This window comes from Rhinopithecus bieti, unplaced genomic scaffold (assembly GCF_001698545.2).
Source record: "Rhinopithecus bieti isolate Rb0 unplaced genomic scaffold, ASM169854v2 scaffold_69716, whole genome shotgun sequence".
Lineage (NCBI taxonomy): Eukaryota > Metazoa > Chordata > Mammalia > Primates > Cercopithecidae > Rhinopithecus > Rhinopithecus bieti.
The window spans coordinates 152600-173230 of NW_016826382.1; the positions used below are offsets into that span (position 1 = coordinate 152600).

The following is a 20631-nucleotide window of genomic DNA, read 5'->3' on the forward strand; positions in this document are numbered from 1 at the left end:
AAAAAAAAAAAAAAAAAAAAAAAAAAAAGTATGAAAAGAGCAACAAAATTCAGAGAAGCTAAAATAGTATGCTATATTTAAATGTGTTTTACCTGAATAGATTTCAAGTGTGTAGTATTTTTAAAGCTGCTGCTACATAGGTAGATTAAATATTTTAAAGTACACAATTTTTTGTATTGAAAAAACTCCTTCCTTCTAAATTTAATAAGTTTAAACTTTGTTCACAACTATTAATCTGTTATTTTTCATTTTTAAATAAATTTCTTACATTTGCAAGAACTCCCACATATGCTTTTTGAAGCTCAGCTTCTATCAAATTTTAATCTCTAATCCTAAAAAATTAGTAACCAGCAACTAGCATAACATTGAAGACTCAGCATGGGGCCGGGCGCGGTGGCTCAAGCCTGCAATCCCAGCACTTTGGGAGGCCGAGACGGGCGGATCACAAGGTCAGGAGATCGAGACCATCCTGGCTAACACGGTGAAACCCCATCTCTACTAAAAAATACAAAAAAAAAACTAGCCGGGCGAGGTGGCGGGCACCTGTAGTCCCAGCTACTCGGGAGGCTGAGGCAGGAGAATGGCGTGAACCCGGGAGGCGGAGCTTGCAGTGAGCTGAGATCCGGCCACTGCACTCCAGCCCGGCAACAGAGTGAGACTCCGTCTCAAAAAAAAAAAAAAAAAAAGACTCAGCATGAACAGTTCTACCACAGCTAACTGCACCAAGAAATCAGAGCTCTTTTACCAGGATTCTGACAAGGAGATTCTGCTCTGCCAGGGACCACCCGGCAATGACAGTTTTGGTGGCCACAATGGGGAGAGAGTAGGGACATGCATGCTACTAGTGTCTAATGACACTGCTCAACACCCTACAGTGACAGAATAGCCACCCACCACAAAGAATTACCTGACCCAAAATGTCAGCAGTGCTGAGGCTGGGAAACCCTAACGTACATGACAAAAGAAAGGTGAGGATTAAACCACGGCAGACAGCAGCTGCCTCCTCATCAGCACCTCCTCCACACTGACCCTGAACCACAGCCCCAGGGAAGGAAACTTCACAGCACCGACACCCCAGTTACCTTCTTTGGCACTTTCCCGGCTACCAGTATAGAATCATCAGGAATCTCTAGTCACACCTATTTTGTGACCTCAGTAATTAGGCCTTTTGGGTTATGTTCTTATTTTCACACAAATGACAAGTAAGGTTTTTCAGAAAATAAATGTGCTATCTATTCCCATACTGAGGTTATTCCTATGATTCGCAATAATGTTTTAACTTTTAAAAGAATTAAACAGTTCTATTTACAGTGGTGTAACAAATTTTAATTCAAAATAGACACTCTGAAAACAACAGGTAAAAAAAAAATAAAGTTTAACAAGCTCTCTTTGAATTTACAACGGAGTACACCAACAATCACAAACCAGTTTCACAACTGCCTCAAATATGCACATTATAGCAATTACATGCAAGTATTATATTTTTTAAAATCCACATAGTAAGTAACATTATATCTCTTAGAGGCTGTCATATCCTCCAAATATTTCTACCTAAAGATAGAGTGAACAGGCTCCTCTGCCGTATACCACCAGAAATATGACTTACCATCTCAACTGGCTGGTCTCCATGACTGGTTCTGGTGCTTTAAGTTTTTTTTAATATCATGTGGGGGAAAAAACGAGGTTTAACATCCAGTGACAACCATGGGGATTCTTTAACAATATGCCATCCCATCCACCCGGAAACAGCTTCCAGCCGAAACCAGCTAGAGAAAAGCCCATTTCCCCACTAAACATGACCTTCAGAAAATGTGGTCAAAGACTTACTGTACCAACCATGGAGACTTAAATCTCAGTCTGCAAACTTCACCGTGTCCCCTGAAAACCTGTGCTGAAATTTAAGTTAGTATCCACACTCAGGGGCAATAATTTTATTCCTGAGTATCATAGTCCTTCCCTTTCACTAGTTTATGAGTAGTTAGGTTAGGAGAAGAGTTTTGGGGTGCATTTTTTCTATGTTTATTCTAAAGGCACTAAAAATTTATTGTTTTACCTCTGAATGGAGAAATGACTTAGCATATCAAAAGAAAGGGAAAATCTACACTGAAAAATATTTCTGGATCTACAGAATAAATTTATTTGTAAAATAACTCTTGATTTATGAGCTACATACCAGCATACCAGATGTCAGATTCAGTCTACTTTTAACAAATGAAAACATTTGATTTTCTATGAGTTATGGGAAAAAAAAAAAAAAACAGCCATTAGGACAAACCTAAAAAAATGCAGATCAAAATTATAATCTATAAGCAAAGATCTAAGATCTTACAAATAAATCAGCGTAAGTTAATGTACTGCATCCTCAAGGAGCCTTATACATACATCACAGGGATTTGTACCCACATCTCTGAACACTCACTGTACCATCCGCTGCTGCAGGGAAAGTTGAAGGAAATCGATGCTTCCTCTCGCAGTTAAATCAAGTATTCTGAAAAAGGCTGAAATGTCCTTAAACGAAAAAGCAAATTATTTATAGATTTCAGTTTCTTATCATATGATACTGACACTACTGGGAAAACAAGGCGTGCATGAAATATCAAAAGATTTCATTTACATGACAGAGAAAAAAACCTGAAAACAATTGTTACAAATCAAACTGCAGGAAACAATAGATGTGAAATAACTACTGGCTTCCTGGTAACAGGGGTCTCTCCAGCACCTGAAGTAACTCTGCAGAGCAGCACAGCGACCACTGAGGTGGATTCACCAACACAGTGAGGAAAACACTGTGAAATTTCAACCGAAAAAATGTATCTACTACTTTAGAGTTACTTTTTTTTTTTTTTTACAAGTTTTATGGTTCATATTCAAAGTTCAATCTATGTTTCACATTTTTAAGTTCAGACATATCAAAGCCTAAAAGTACAGAAGGCTTGTGATTTTTTATTGCTTTCATGCAAATATACCTTCTTTTTCCAAAAAATGAAGCCACATCAATTTTCCACACCCAAAAGAGTGAGGATAACAATTCTATTTCCTTTTTACTAGGATATGGTTTCTTATGGAAATAATCTTTAAGAAATTGCTTCTTTTCTTCGTAAGAGCGGCCTTCATATTTTTTAGGATCTAATGCTAAAATCTGAAGAGCCTCATCCTTGACAATAGGTCCCTCTGTTCTGCTTTCATTCCTTTGTCTTTTAAAAGGCACAACACTTGTAACCTTTTCCGGACCTGGGGCTGCATCGGCATTCAGGACGGGAGGCTGCTCCTCCCCACGCCGCTGGTCTTCGGCCCCTAAGTGGCCATCAGGCAGCTTTCTCTTAACAGAAAAACTGGAATCATGTATCACTTCACCGTTGACTAAAAGCAGTTCACTGTTCTGAATAAAATCCGGCTGGACTTGTAGGTCTGAGCTGCTGTCCTTCGGAGCACTCCTGCAGCGCACCAAATGGACAGCGATGGCAGCCAAGGTCATGTTTCCAGTGTAGACCCCACAGCAGTGGATGCACTTGAAGGCGGGAGACTTCAGGACCGTGTGGACTGTGGGCATGATGTGATGCCTCTCCTTCAAATGCAGCTCGTAGGCCTCCGTTGTCACAAAGGGGCCAAAGCAAAAGGGGCAGGTGGACACTCGCTTGCCAGTGCTCCCGGGGGTGCCCTCAGCCTGAGGCCTGACCTTCACATACACAGGCACCAGTGACTTGGAGTGTATCCCAGCCAGGATTGCCAAGTAGACTTCCCGCTCCCCAAGCTTCTCCTTTGGCAATATGGTAATGAAATCAAGGTGGGGAAAGAGCAGGTTGCCATTGGCATCGACATCTAATTGAAAACCTCTGTTGCTATAATCCATAGGCAACTTCTTCTTCCCCAGGTGCCTGTTCCTGCTGTGCTCTGAAAGACCTTTGATATCATGGAAGGTGCATGGACAGAACAAGCACCCCAAGCCGTGCATCAGCAAGTGGTGTATAAGCTCCTCTTCAGAGACCAAGCATTTACAAGACAGACATCGCACCGTTTTCTCTCTCATCCACTTTAGAAATGGTGCGCACGCTGCCAGTTTTTCAGGCTCAAGTTTCTCGCCAGACTTGGACTCGCTGTGCTTATGTGCTACCTCCATGTGGACCTGGTAGACGTTGGACGGAAAGAGCTCATTGCAGACGGGGCAGGTCTTCCACTGCTTGGCCTGTTTGAGCACCTGGTTTGTGTCTGCTGCAGAGGAGGAGGCCTGAACAAACACGCTCTGGGCAGCATTCACCAGCACTGGAGGAGAGGGCATGCCGGGCATGGAACCGGCCATCGGTGCAGCTGCACCTGACGGTAGGAGCTGGATGGGCATCTGGGGCGGAGCAACAGTCGCAAGGCCTCCGGGGGGAACCGGCAGAGTGACAGACACGGGGGCCAGCGTGTAGGTCGGAATCCCATTCACTTGTTTCCCAGTAGGGATGAGCTGTCTGAGAATAGAGCCTGAAGTTAGGAAGGTGGTGTTCTGCGAAGCACCAGGTCTCACTGGCTGGTTCACAGGCAGAATGTTGGTGCCCACAGTCTGGTTGAGTTGCAAGACCCCGGGCCTCACTGGCTGGCCCACAGGAAGAACTCCCGACACAACAGGCTGACTAAGCTGCAGAACCCCAGAATTCACACCCTGGTTTACAGACACAACAGCCGAGGAGGAGACTGTCTGGTTGGGAGAAAGCAGCCCAGATGGGACCACCTGGCCTGCAGAGAGAACCCTCAGTGGGGCTGTCTGGCCAGGGGGAAGAACCCGTGACGGAGCTGTCTGGCCCACGGGGAGAACCCCTGACTGGACCATCTGGCCAGTAGGAAGAACCCCAGAAGTGGCTGTTTGCCCAGGGATAACCCCTGCAGGAGTCATCTGGCCTGCAGAAAGGACTCCAGACGGGACTGCCCGACTCACAGAGAGCACCCCTGGCGAGACAGCCTGCAGGACTCCGGGGGTGACAGAGGGACTCACAGGAAGAACCCCAGGCCCAACAGGTCTGTTTATGGGTCCCACAGGCTGGGTGAGGGGTAAAACCCCAGGGCGGACAGTCTGATTTATGGGGAGGACACTAGTTCCAACAGACTTATTGACAGGTCCGACTGGCTGACTCAAGGGCAACACAGGAGGATTCACAGACTGATGAAGTGGGACCCCATGAGAAAGAAAGACGGGCTGAGGTGCTGGGGGCTGCAGGGTGAGGCTGTTCTGGCCCACGGGCAGAGGGCTGGAGACCAGAGTCATGTGGGATTGGCCAGCAGCAGGCGGGGAATGAGTGAGGCTTCCAGGGGCACCCTGGGCCACAGTCACTGGCTGTCCTGCGGCTGGGCTCGGACTGTTCTGTGGCAAAGCAAGATGGAAGCAAGGAGGCGGCGCTGCAGCGCTTGGAGCACTGCCGTTTGCTGGTGCAGCCAAATGTGCCGCTGGTTTTGGAGCAATGTGTGTTTGCTTCAAGAGTCCAGTCCTCTTAATATGTTCTGAAATCACAGATCTAAGCTTATTCTCCAAATCTCTGTGTATGTCTGATGTCAAAATGTGATACATTAATGCATCCTGGCTGCTGGCATTGGCGTTGCACTTTTTACAGAAATATTTGTCAGGTGGTGGGATCTTCTCTATAGAAAGAGTATCGTTAGTTTTCAGTTGTTCATCCATTTCCTCAGTTCGCAGGCCAAAGTAGGAGTTAATTAAGTAGTGAAAATGGGCTACCAGCACATGCTTCTTCATGCTGTAGTACAAAGTGTTTGAAAAGTTACATTTTAGACATGTGAAACTTATCACATCACTCCTAGATGATTTAGCTTCACCTAAAATATTCACTGTGTAGTTCTGAACTTTCCGGACAGGCGCATGGAACATTCTGAAGTGCCTTCCCACAACTTTGGGCTGAGATGCAAATACACAGTTTGGGCAAGGGATCACCAGCTCTTGGTCAATTTCATCTTCGTGGTAACGATGTAAATGATTTCTGAATGAAGTAAGCACCTTTGTAGAGTATTTACAGAGGCCACAACAGTATGGCTTTGTTCGGTATCTCTGTTAAAAGAAAAGAAAGCCTTAAGCATAGTTGAATAAACTGTTAGATGCTAACCTTCCACAGTCCCTAAGGACTTGACCCCTTTTCTCCTAATGTGCTAGGCATTTAACCTGACTTAGTGTTTTCTAACCCAGGGGTTGGTAAGCTTTTTCTGTGAAGGGCCTGAGAATGCTTATGTTAGGATTGTGGACCATACAGTACAGTCTCTGTGGCAACTACTCAGCACTGCCATTGTTGTACAAAAGTCCCCAAAATAATGTGTAATTTATGTTCCAACAAAACTTTATTTACAAACACCAACTTGAATTTCATATACTTTTCACATGTCACAAAATAGTATTGTCATTTTTTTCTTAAGCATTTAAAAGCCTAACAACTGTTCTTAGCTCATGGGTCGTGGCTAATTCATACACATCTAGGATTTGGCTCACACTCACGGTTTGCTGACCCCTGTTCTAAGTTATCCACTAAAACCACAAATACAATTACTTAGTCCTGTACTTTGAATTATTAACAGCATCAATTTTAAAAGCTTCATTAATTTTCTACAAGAGAAAGTATTTTCTCCCCCTCATCCCATTTCTCTTAATTCCAATGTTATTTTTGCTCCAAATTCTAAAACCTCCGGAATTTATCCACAACTAACCGAACTTTCAAATGTTAAACCCATCATTACTATCTTTCTACTTCCCCTATTTCTAGAGAAGGTAGGAGTCAAAGGGACAGTGTTTGGCCCATGCAAGTACCTAATAAACTATCTGATAAATAGTAAAGAAAGTGCAACTAAGCCTAAAATCACACTATGGATGACCCTAACATAAGGGTAAGGCCACAGAACGCAACACTGACCATATGGAATTTCTATTTAAGGCTTGTTTTGGGGAACTTAACAAGTTCGGGGCCTAAAAACACATTCACACAACAGGGTGCACTCTGTTCCAACATCCAGTAAGACTTGCTGGTTTGCAATAACTTGAGAGCACACTGAAATCTCTGGTCTCATGACAGAGTCTTGAGAACCCAGAGCTGATGAACCACAAAACACCCACTCCCCAGTTCCACAAACAAGGAAGCTAAGACCTAGCTTCATCTAAAGCCCCCGAGCTGGCTGTGGCACTATCACAGTGATCAAGGGTTAATTCTCACCCTTTCCTAAACCTGTGTGCTCATTATCACTCACACTCACACACACACACTTCCATTCTTCAGGTTTTTTTCTTTTGGACAGAGTCTCACTCTGTCACTCAGGCTGGAGTGCAGTGGCGTGATCTCAGCTCACTGCAACCTATACCTCCCCGGTTCAAGGAATTCTCCTGCCTCAGCCTCCTAAGTAACTGGAGTTACATTATAAGATATTTTAAGAATTCAGATGAGAAAAATCAATGAGGCTTAAGATTCGTGAAGTCAAGATCTGCTATATGAGGCATCCTGTAGTAGCCACAAGCTGTGCTCAGGTGAAGGAGAACTCAATCACAGTGGTTTCAAGGAATCTTGCATCTCATGGTAGAGAGGAGAGTGTCGGGTCACAGACTGAAAAACAGCACTCAAAGAAAGTGGGCTAACAAAAAGTATCTTTACAGAAAATTCTGACAAAGCACAGCCTGAGCAACATAGTAAGACCCCACCTCTACAAAAATAAAACAAAAAAAATTAGCCGAGCATGGTGGCATGCACCTGTGGTCTCAGCTACTCAGGAGGTTGAAGTGGAAGGACACTGTGAACCCATGAGGTCAAGGCTGCAGTGAGCTAAGATTACGCCACTGGACTCCAGCCCAGGCAACAGTGACACCCTGTCCCCCCAAAAATAATAAAAATAAAAAAAATTCTGACAACGACTAAATTACTGAAATATGTTAAAGCCCAAATTCCCAAGGCCAGCATGACTTTGACAACAGAAGCTGGTGAGAGGGTACAGCCAAGTCAAGTCTGGGATGAGCTGAGTTTGATACCGAAGAAGGTGCTAACAACTGGTGGCAGAAAAGGTGTCCCAGGAAACACTTTAATGAGAATTCAGCAGTATGGCTCATGTTTTAGCCTGAATTTGCTTAATTGTTTGAGGTTTCTAATTACTTAAAATGTTCCTTGATTCAGAGGTCTACATTTTTATTTCAGTTTCTGAAACCAGGATGTACATTCACTGTATGCACTTAACGTAGTGGCATTTTGTTTTACTCAGAACAATTATTGAATCAAACGTCCTTCTTACAGCAACGACATCTTATAATCAAGGACAAACAATAGTTTCACTGCATCACTGTGTCAACGCCGCACACAGAAAACTCGCAGAGCATCAGTAACCCTGCCTCACCACACACTATACTTGGTTTCTTGCCACTTCTCTGAAAGGTTGCATTATTCCTCCTCCCCATTCACTCACCAGCAACCCCAATACATGTGATGTTCTTTAGACCACATTTACATTCATTCCTCACTTTTGAGGAAACATGAAAAAACAAATACAAAAAATACATACCACTTTCTTTCCAGAAGGTTCCCAGAGAGAAACATCTCCCCATGATGTGTTATGAAAGTATTTCTCTCCCGGATCAAAGCCTTTAAGGTCCTTTTAAAAAGGGAGAAAAAAAGAGAAATAACAATATGTAAATTCGGAAGATAAAGAAATATTTAATTACAACCTGATGAGATTATAAGGCCGGGCACAGTGGCTCACGCTTGTAATCCCAGCACTTTGGGAGGCTGAGGAGGGTGGATCACTTGAGGCCAGGAGGTCGAGACCAGCCTGGCCAACACGGTGAAACTCCATCTCTACTGAAAAATACAAAAATTAGCTGGGCGTGGTGACACATGCCTGTACTCCAAGCTACTTGGGAGGCTGAGGCAGGAGAACTGCTTGAACCCGGGAGGTGGAGGTTGCAGTGAACCGCACTCAAGCCTGGGAGACAGAGCAGGACACTGTCGAAAAAGAAAAGAAAAAAGACAGAGAGAGAGAGAAAGAGGGGAGAGGGGAGAGAGAAAGAGAGAGAAAGAAAAAGAACAAAAGTAAAAAGGAAAAGGGAAAAGGAAAAAGAAAGGAAAGAACGAACCTGATGAGATTACTTGGTACCTTAGAAATCTACAGGGGAAGAAAGAAATGAAAGTACAGTCACCCCTCAGTATGGGGACTGGTCCCAGGACCACCTGGAGGCACCAAATCCAAGACTGCTCAAGCCTCTTATGTTAAATTGTGTAGTTACCTGCACATATGTAACCTATGCACATCTTCCTACTCACCTTGTTTAGAGAACAATGACAAGAAAACAAGTCTGTCCATGTTCAGTACAGATGCAACCATCCATTTTCTCCCCCATATATTTTCAACCCACAGTTGGTTTAATCAACAGATGCAGAACCCCTGGATATAGACAGACTATAAAGCTCTCAGCAAGTTTTGATGGAGTACCCTCTAAGTATGAGAACTGAGGAAAAGGTTGAGATAATCAAAGTCAAAATTACAGATTCATAAGAAATAAACAGAGGAGGCCCCCAACAAGTAACTATCCACATCCTTTATGCGCATGCAAAGCCTGACGTAGGGTTCTAACCCCATGGAGCTTCATGAGTACATATAAAGAAACAAAAAAGTACTTCAAAGTAAAGAATCTTCATCTGGGTTGGTTCCAAGTCTTTGCTACTGTGAATAGTGCCGCAATAAACATATGTGTGCATGTGTCTTTATAGTAGCATGATTTATAACTCATCATTTCTATTAGGTATTTCTCCTAATGCTATCCCCCTCCCATTCCCCCACCCCACGACAGGCCCCAGTGTGTGATGTTCCCCGCTCTGTGTCCAAGTGATCTCATTGTTCCATTCCCACCTATGAGTGAGAACATGTGGTGTTTGGTTTTCTGTCCTTGCAATAGTTTGCCCAGAATGATGGTTTCCAGCTTCATCTACGTCCCTACAAAGGACATGACTCATCCCTTTTTATGGCTGCATAGTATTCACACGTGTATACATATGTAACAAACCTGCACGTTGTGCACATGTATCCTAGAACTTAAATCAAAAAAAAAAAAAGAATCTTCATCTTGAACACACTCTTTTTAAACTATACTTTACTGCTATTGTTCAATCCATCTGTCTTAGGGAATGAAAGAAAAGTATTTTTATCTTACTCTTTAAATATTTTCAAAGCAGTTAAACAAAGATCTAGAACGTGTAGAGGGTTTTTTTCTCAGATGGAATCAATAATTTTTCACCCAAAAAGTTACACTTGCTAGAGAGAGAAAACTATGCAAAAGACCTATAGTGTAGACAACGGTGTCAGGAAAAACCTCACAATCAGCTAAAAGAGGCAGTAGTGTGAGAAACACAGTGCATACCGGAGACTCTCAGGGGCAGGTGAACATGGAGAGAAGAGGAACACGTAGGTCCTAGAAAGGGGTCCAGAGGCCAGAAATGCATGAGCTGAGACCTCCCACAGGAGCAGCATCCTCAGAGCAGGGGTTCAACGGCTGACTTCCAAAGCCTGCTGGCAGCAGGTAGGGAAGGGAGGAAAGGTAGAAGGAAGGCCTCCACCTTGCATTCAGGTAAAATGGCCTAAGACAAAATAATTACAAGCTCCACAGAACAGGAATCTACCTCATCCTTTTGTAGTCATCACTAATTCAACCCTCAAATATTTTCTTTTGGACTCTGGGGATCCAAGCATGAATAAGACAAATGGGATCCCAACCTCACAGAGTTTCACAGTTGAGAAACACCGATATTTTATAAAATTTTTCTTCACCAGAAAATACTGTCTTTCATGGGTGATAGGTGCTATGAATAACAACCGTGAAGTGGTAAAGGAGTATAAAGCAGAGAGCTCCAACTGTGTCTGCCTGACCCGAGCGTGGCATGGGCAGGGGGCTGGGGTGGCTAACATGACAGGGAGGGGACAGGAGAGAGAGAGAAACAACAAGGCCTGGGGCAGAATCCTGATGCAGGGCGGCAGAGGGTTTTAAACAACAACGTTTTAAAAAGTGAAAATCAGACACTCAGTGAGAAGGCGTACAAGAAAAACATTTTCCATTTCTATCTAAAATTTTAAAGTCCATGTGGCCCAAGATTACTTTTCTTCTGAGTTGAAAGTAGAAATCTACTCCTGTTTTGCTCTCAGCTACTTCCCAAAGCGTGTAGAAAGTGTAGTCATACAAAGCACTTTACCTGTGCAGCACAGCTCACTTGTTTAAAAGTGCAAACTGTACTAAGAAGTGAGCATAAAGAGGTATCAAGTCCATAATCGCATGGTGTGGACAGTCCTGTGAGGTAACAGTGCATTCAGAATTAGCTCACGACGCCAACTTCAGAACCTACAGAAAAGTACAAGTACAAATGCTCAAAAACAAATGAGACAAATGCTCAAAGAAGGGACCCACCCTCACAGACCCTTTAGGGGAGGGGTCATGACAAGAGCACCAGGAGCACGTGGATGCTGTAACATTTGAGCATCAGAAAGACAAACGGCTGGAGAGATCCAAACACACGAAGTCACAGGAGAGCCACAGAAGTGCTCAAGAAAGAAAAAAAGGCATTTCACGAATCACCATTTGGAAAGGTTAACTAACTGCTCACTTTGAAAAGTGACAGCTCAAAGGAAAGGATAAAACTATCCTGCCTTTCCCAGAGAAACCAAACAGTCCCAACTGCTGAGTAACAAGAGTTTACAGAAGAAAGTCTGCTAACAATCCACAAGTGACAGAATCAGAAAGACCTCCCTCACAGCAAGTCCCCCAATAAAACTACCATCTAGGACCAGGATTATCAACAGGTGTTAAATGCATTACATTCCAGGCCACAGAAAGAATGTAACACACAAAGACCAGACTGCCACCTACTGTAGTGAAGCAACAAAATATGACTGGGGTCCCTGAAGTGACACAAGAAGCACAGAACATCATATATGTATTCTAGCCCAAAATGCTTAACTTGAATCAACTGGGCCTTTCAGTAGAACTTCTCATTTAAAAGCAGCTCAGGGACAGGGGACTAAGCTGAAACAACACTACAAGAAAGTACCAGACAGATCTGGAAGGAGGGGCATCTCTGCAGGACAAGAGGCTGGTCTGGCCAAGGGAAAGCACTACGAACCCAACCACTAGATGTAACAGGGTCCACACGGTTTCTGGCTTACATAAACCGAGTGTAAAAAATGTTCTGGGAGTTGTGTGCGGTGGCTCACGCCTGTAATCCCAGCACTTTGGGAGGCTGAGGCGGGCGGATCATCTGAGGTAAGGAGTTCGAGACCAGCCTGGCCGCATGGTGAAACCCCGTCTCTACTAAAAATACAAAAACTAGCTGGGCATGGTGGTGGGTGCTCCTAATCCCAGCTACGTGGGAGGCTGAGGCAAGAGAACTGCTTGAACCCAGGAAACAGAGGTTGCAAAGAGCCGAGACTGCACCACTGCACTCCAGCCTGGGTGATAAGAGTGAAACTCCATCTCAAAACAAAAACAAACAAACAAAAAAAAAGTTCTGGGTAAAACTGAAGAAATCTGACTATGGACTGTGTATTAAATAAGGTGAACATGTAATACATGACAAGACAGAGGAAAGTGAAAAAAGCAAGTGATAAAATAGCTAACCAATACAATCTCATGGGAAGAACGATAACATACAGAAATAAACAGCTAAACAATACGATGTTAATGGTGGCAACTTCTGAATGACAGAAATGTGGCATTTTAAATTTCATTTTCTAATTAGAAACGGTCACCTGCATTTTCAAACATTCATATAGTATTATTTTTATAACAATGATTACTTTTAATATAAAAAACTACAGAAAATAGTTAATACAATTACCTTTAACTCTACGATAGTATGTGGCTTATCAAGTCAATTCAGAACTAACAAGAAAAGACAAGTTATAAAAGATTTCTTTTATTTATTTATTTATTTATTTTGAGACAGAGTGCTGCTCTGTTGCCCAGGCTAGAGTGCAGTGGCACAATCTCGGCTCACTGCAGCCTCCACCTCCCATGTTCAAGCAATTCTCCTGCCTGAGCCTCCCAACTAGCTAGGACTACAGGCACATGCCGCCATGCCCGGCTGCTTTTTGTATTTTTAGTAGAGATGGGGTTTCACCATGTTGGCCAGGCTAGTCTTGATCTCCTGACTTCGTGATCCACCCACCTCAGCCTCCCAAAGTGCTGGGGTTACAGGTATGAGTCACCACACCTGGCCAAGTTATTACAAAGATTTCTACTGAAAGTTAGGTTATTTTCAGAACTATCTTAAAAGACGAAGTATACAACACATGGGTCCTTTATTCTGATTCCAACAAAGAGCAAAAATATTTGAAACAAAGAGGAGTAAGCATAAACACTAGGAAACACAAAGGAACTTTAAGTACATCTTAAAACCAGCACACAAGAATCTAAGCCCAATTAAAAGATGCTACTAGAGCAGCAGCAATGAATCAAGAAGGCTGGAATTAAGAAGAGCCCCCAGTAATTATGAAATCATTATCACCCAATAGAAAGCAAGAATTCACCATTTCCAACTAGACAAAAGAAATAAGCACTATCCCCCCATACTGACCTTGTGATAAATTTGCACAGGGTCTCCTGAAGACGTTTTCTGAGCCCTGATGCTCTCATGTGTGAGAAAACCAGTGGGACTTTTCCACTGGTTCACTAGTGGGAACCAGTGAAAGAAGAAGGTAAAACAACTGTCAAATGCCAGAGAGCCCACCAGGAGAGGGGACGACCCCTTAATACAGTGACGTGAGTCAAGCCTCACAGTGAGGTCTGTCTCCAGAGTCCCAGGCCGTCCAGACCCACTCTAGCAGTGCTTAAAAATTTCAAGTGCCTTAAACATGTTCTAGAACAAAATCCAAATATATTTAAATGAAACAACAAAATCTAGCACCCATAAAACACAATGTCCAGCGTGTAGCCAAAAACTGCCAGTCAGAAAACAAAAAACAAAAACTGCCAGTCAGAAAACAAAAAACAAAACTGCCAGTCAGAAAACAAAAAACAAAAACTGCCAGTCATACAAAGCAGCAGAAAAATATGACCCAAAACCAGGAGAACAAGAAATTACAGAAAACATGAATGCAACGAGAGAAGTGAAAGAAAGTGAAAGATGGATGGTAAACTGCACTTCCACGAACGAAAAATGCACTATCATGAAAAATACAACGCATGAGATTAAGAGCAGATTAGATGCTGCCAAAGACTGGTAAATCTGAAGACAAAGCAAGAGAAATACACACACACACACACACACACACACACACACACACACACACAAACACACCTGAAAAAACCCCAACAATGGCATCAACGAGCTATGGGACAGTATCAAGGAGCCTAATATACAGGAGTCCCCCCTTATCGGCACAGGACATGTTCCAAGACCCCAGTGGATGCTGACACTGTGGACAGTGCCAAATGCTACATACACTATGTTTTTTTCCTACACAGACATATCTACAATAAAATACAACTTATAAATTAGATTTGGTACAGGACATTGGTACAGGAAGGTATTAACAACAATAAAATAGAACAATTGTAACAATATACAGTAATAAAAGTTATGTGAATGTGGTCTCTCAAAGTATCTTACTCTACTGTGCTCGCCCTTCTTGTGGTGATGTGAGATGACACAATGCCTGTTTGGCGCCTCACGTGACAAGATGAAGTGAGGTGAAAGGTAGAGCTCGGTGGTGCGATATCTCAACACACTACTCAGAATGTCATGGAACTTAAAATGTATGAAATATTTCTGGAATTTTCCATATAGTATTTTCAAACCATGGTTGACTATGGAAAGCAAAACTGAGAATACAGGGGAACTATTATATGTGTAATTGAGTATCAGGGACAAAGTGGGGAGGAGAAGAAAAACTAGTTGAAGAAATGATGCCACAAAATTTTCCAAATCTGATGAAAACTATAAACACACAAAATCAAGAAGCTCACCAGACTCCAAGCAAAAGGAACACAAAGAAAACCAAACCAAGGCACATTATGGTCAAAGTATTAAAAATAGGGAGAGGAACAAAGATGACAGAAAACACATTGTTGGAAAAAATGCCAGCCAGAAGACAATAGAGTGAAATCTTTAAATATTAAAAAGGAAAAAAACTAGAATTCCACACCTAGCAAAAATATCTTCCTTCCTAAAAGAAAGACACAACTTTTTTTTAGAGAGAAAGTATAGTGAGTTAATTAAGTACATCAGCACTACAAAATACGAAGTTCTTCAGGAGGCAGAGGAAATGCCTCGTGATGGAAATACACATCTACACAAAGGGATGACGAGTATCATCAATGACATGAAGATCAATATAATTTTTTTCTTTTTTACCGTTTAAAATAAAAGTAACAACATATTGTAAGATTTCTAACATGTGGAAGAAAACAACAGAACAAAGGCCGGAAGAAGACATTACAGCACACTGCTCTAAGGTTCTAATACTACAGATGAAGTAGCAGTATATGAAGAAAGTCAGCGAAAGATCTATAGCTAATAAGTCAATGAGAGATAAAATGGAATCATAAAAAATATTCAATCCAAAAGAAAGCAGAAAAAGAGTGAAAAATAAAGAACAGATGAGACAAGCAAAAATACAAACACCAAGATGGGAGATTTAAAACCAACCATATCCATAATCACATTAAATAACAAGGACTGGCAAACTTCTTCTGTAAAGGACAAGTTAATAAATAGTTTAGGCTTTGCTGCCTATAGAATCTCTGATACAATTACTCAATCCTGCCACACTGTGCACAAAAGCAGCCTTGGACAATATATTAAACTAATGAGAATAGCTATACCAATAAACTTTTAATTAAAAAAAAATTTTTGAGACAGGGTCTCACTCTGTCGCCCAAGCTGGAGTGCAGTGGTGTAATCATGACTCATTGCAGCCTTGAACTCCTGGGCTCAAGGGATCCTCCCACCTAAGCCTCCAGAGTAGCTGAGACTACCAGTGCACACCACCACACCTGGCTATTTTTTTTTTATATGGAGTCTCGCTCTGTCACCCTGGCTGGAGTGCAGTGGCACATTCCCAGCTCACTGCAAGCTCCGCCTCCTGGGTTCACGCCATTCTCCTGCCTCAGCCTCCTGAGTAGCTGGGACTACAGGCGCCTGCCACCAAGCCCGGCTAATTTTTTGTATTTTTAGTAGAGATGTGGTTGCACCATGCTAGCCAGGATGGTCTCGATCTCCTGACCTCGTGATCCACCCGCCTCGGCCTCCCAAAGCACCGGGATTGCATGCGTGAGCCACCACGCCCAGCCTATTTATTATTTTAAAGACAGAGTCTTGCTATGTTGTCCCGGCTGGTCTAAAACTCCTGGCCTCAAGCAGTCCTCCCACTTCAGTCTCCCAAAGTGCTGGGATTACCACTGCACCTGGCCCCAATAAACTGTATTTACAAAAACAGGTAGCAAGCCCAACTTGACCCATGGGCTATAGTTTGCCAATCCCTGGGTCTAGATACTCAAAAGGCATAGACTAATAGGTTGGGTAACAAAGCAAGACCAATTACATGCTGTCTATTAAGACTTTAAATATAAAGTCATTTTGGATTAAAGGTTTGAAAATAGAAAAATATGTGCCATGTATGATATTCTGAAATATACATTTGGTCTTCATCCCTATCTCCTGACATACAACTCCTAAAATCCTTGGAATCTCCTAAATCAGATTAACTTGTAGTTGGGCCTATATATTACGAAATTTTGAAAATTCAAGCAATATAGAAGTTTTATAGAAAATTACAAAATAGACACAAAACAAGAAAATATTCAGAATTAACAGTTATGTTAATTTTGTCTTTTTTTGTTCTAATGCGCCACTGCACTCCAGAATGGGCGACAGAGCAAGACTCAAAAAAAAAAAAAAAAAAAAGAGTATGTTCACAAATAGGAAGACAATGTTGTTAAGATGTCAATAATCCCCAAAGTAATATAAAACACAATCCTTATCAAAGTTCCAACAGTCTTCTTTGCAGAAATGAAAAAGTCTATCCTCATATTCATACGAAATTACAAGGGGCCCCAAAAAGCCAGAACAATACTGAAATAAAGAATACAATTGGAAGACTCACATTTCCCAATTTCAAAACTTATTATAAAACTTACTATTTGTTTAAATCAAAACAGTATAGGGACCGGGCACAGTGGCTCACGCCTGTAATCCCAGCACTTTGGGAGGCTGATGTGGGTGGATCACTTGAGGTCGGGAGTTTGAGATCAGCCTGGCCAACATGACAAAACCCCGTCTCTACTAAAAATACAAAAATTAGCCGGGCGTGGTCGTAGGCACCTGTAATCTCAGCTACTTGGGAGGCTGAAGCTGGAGAATCACTTCTTGAACCCGGGAGGCAGAGGCTGCAGCGAGCCAAGATCGTGCCACTGCACTCCAGCCTGGGCAACAGAGTAAGACTTAGTCTCAAAAGAGGAAAAAAAAATAACAGTATAGGATTGGTATAAGGACAGACATATAGATCAATGGAATAGAATTGAGAGTATGGAAATAAACCCATATATCCAGGACCAACTGATTTTTAATAAGGGTGCCAAGTCCATTCAATAGGGAACAAGCAGTCTCTTGAAGAAATGGTGCTGAAACAACTGAATTTCTATCTACATGTAAGAGAACAAAACCGGACTCCTACTTTACACAATATATAAGAATTAACTCGGCCGGGCGCGGTGGCTCAAGCCTGTAATCCCAGCACTTTGGGAGGCCGAGACGGGCGGATCACGAGGTCAGGAGATGGAGACCATCCTGGCTAACATGGTGAAACCCCGTCTCTACTAAAAAATACAAAAAACTAGACGGGCGAGGTGGTGGGCGCCTGTAGTCCCAGCTACTCGGGAGGCTGAGGCAGGAGAATGGCGTAAACCCGGGAGGCGGAGCTGCAGTGAGCTGAGATCCGGCCACTGCACTCCAGCCCGGGTGACAGAGCGAGACTCCGTCTCAAAAAAAAAAAAAAAAAAAAAAAAAAGAATTAACTCAAAATAGACCAGGAACCTAACCTGAGAACTACAACCACAAAACTCTTAGGAAAAACACAGGAGAACATCTTCATGACTGTGGACTTGGCAATGGATCCTCAGATACAACATAAAAACACCGACAACAACAACAAAAAAATAGATAAATTGGACTTCATCAAAATTAACAACTTTTGTGCAACAAAAGATCCAATTAAGAAACAGGGAAAGAACCTGCCAACAGGCATTTATCCAAAGAAGATATACACATGGCTTACAAGCACAGGAAAAAATGCTGAAACCCATTTGCCTATGAAAAGGCACATCGAAACCACCATGAGATTCCACTTTACACTATTAGGATGGCAAGTGAGGGAGGGAGAAAGGGAGAGGAAGAGGGACAGAAGAAACAAAGCAGGAAGGGAGAAAGAAAGGGAAGGAAGGAAAAAATAAGTGCTGGTAATGATATGAACAGATTTAATTCTTGTACACTTCTGGTAGGAATGTAAAATGGTACACTTTCACTGTGAAAAGTTTGGCAGTTCTTTGAAAAAGTAAACAGAATAACTATATGACCCAATAATTTCACTCCTGGGTATAGACACCCAAAATAACTGAAAACAGTGACTCAAACAAGTACTTGTGCACCAATGTTCATTGCAGCATTATTCACAACAGCCAAAAGGTAGAATCAATCCAAATGTCCACCAACAGATCGAGACCATCCTGGCCAACATGGTGAAACCCCATCTCTACTTTTTTGTATTTTTTAATACAAAAATTAGCTGGGCGTGGTCATACATGCCTGTAATCCCAGCTACTCAGGAGGCTGAGGCAGGAGAATCACTTGAACCAGGGAGTCAGAGATTGCAGTGAGTCAGAGATCGCGCCACTGCACTCCAGCCTGGTGACAGAGTGAGACTCCACCTCAAAAAAACATAAATGAATAAAAGAAAATACTAGTCATGGGCCATGTGCAGTGGCTCACACATATATTAATCCCAGCATTTTGGGAGGCCAAGGCAAGCGGATGACTTGAGCCCAGCAGTTCGAGACTAGCCTGAGCAACATGGTGAAACCTTGACTCTATAAAAAATGCAAAAAAAAATTTACCCAGGTGTGTGGTGGTGCGCACCTATAGTGCCAACTATTCAGAAAGCTGAGTTGTGAGGATGATCTGAGCCCAGGAAATCGAGGCTGCAGTGAGCCGTGATTGTACCACTGCACTCCAGCCTGGGTAAAAAGAGCGAGACCCTGTCTCAAAAAAAAAAGAAAAGAAAAAAAAGAAAAAAATATAGCAGTGAGGGCCAGCTCCATGGGCATGTAACTAGCACAGCTGCACAAAGCCTGCACTCAAGGGATTTAGTGCTCAGTGGTAACCATCATGAATTCTTAACAATTTATCTTTGAATTTGTGTTTTATATTATGAAAGTGAACTCTGATGGGACATGGAACATATGCCAAGGGCTTGGAGTCTCAGCTCACACATGGTCTGCCTCCTTTACCCTTTCCAGAGTCAGGGCTGATACTGCTCTCTGCCTTGCCCTCACCCCAAAGCCCACCTGGCCTCAGCCTTCCTCCCAGTCCCCAACCCTATAACCACTCTCTCACATCTTCCACCTAAGACCGTACCAGGTTGTCAAGAGGTCCACATTCCACTGTAGCCCCAAGCAGGGGACTGGCACAGATTGGGGGTTGGGGGGGAGGTGGCTGAATGCCACACTTGCTGTGGCATCTCAGTGTGCAGCAAGGTGGCAAGCATCCCTGTCCTGCACTGGCAGCACCAAGGTACGTTTGGCAGGCAACTTGACAAGCGTCCCTTACCCATCCCAGATCCAATGTTAATTTCTGATCAGATGTTAATTTTTATAAAAAAAAAAAAAACAACTCCTGGCCGGGCACGGTGGCTCATGCCTGTAATCCCAGCACTTTGGGAGCCCAAGGCAGGCGGATCACAAGGTCAGGAGATCAAGACCATTCAGGCTAACACGGTAAAACCCTGCCTCTACTAAAAATGCAAAAAATTAGCCGGGCATGGCGGAGGGCGCCTGTAGTCCCAGCTGCTTGGGAGGCTGAGGCAGGAGAATGGCGTGAACCCAGGCGGCAGAGCTTGCAGTGAGCCGAGATCGAGACACTGCACTCCAGCCTGGGCGACTGAGCGAGACTCTGTCTCAAAACAAACAAACAAACAAACAAAAAACTCATGAAGAGTTTCTATGTGTAGCAGGGTTTAGACATAGTTTAGAAAATCTTAGGTGTGTCGAAGAGTCTACCTTTCCTAAAGCTTACTTTTCTCAGCCAGGCTATTGACATTAGCCTCCTATTGCTAAGATTGAAGTCACATGTGCTGTGGAAATCTTATGAGAAGGCAGAGTGACATACCACTCTGAAATCTGAAATACACAGCAAGGCAGCGGTGAGGATGATGGACAGGTAGTTCCCTCGGTTCCTCTTCTCTTTACAGGGCTGGTTCTCCAGTCAACTTGGATTCTTTTTTTTTTTTTGAGACGGAGTCTCTCGCTCTGTCACCCAGGCAGGAGTGCAGTGACGCCATCTCAGCTCACTGCAAGCTCCGCCTCCCAGGTTCAAGCCATTCTCCTGCCTAAGCCCCCCAAGAGGCTTCCAATAAATCTTCTTTTGTGTAAAT

General features: G+C 43.0%; 1 protein-coding gene across 4 annotated transcripts in view; it reads right to left on the reverse strand.

The window, feature by feature from the left end:
• Positions 1-1308: 1308 nt before the first annotated feature.
• Positions 1309-20631, reverse strand: part of ADNP2 (ADNP homeobox 2) — a 29949-nt gene continuing 10626 nt past the window's right edge. For 3 of the 4 annotated variants that reach the window (XM_017863448.1, XM_017863446.1, XM_017863450.1), the window contains exons 3-4: positions 8509-8598; positions 1309-6034 (exon numbers count right to left, since the gene is read on the reverse strand). In XM_017863448.1, coding sequence (XP_017718937.1) covers positions 2855-6034; positions 8509-8598 — 3270 coding nt within the window. In that variant the 3' untranslated portion in view covers positions 1309-2854. Of the gene's footprint in view, positions 6035-8508; positions 8599-11186; positions 11333-20631 lie in introns of all 4 variants that reach the window. The other variant, XM_017863447.1, reaches the window with a different exon arrangement.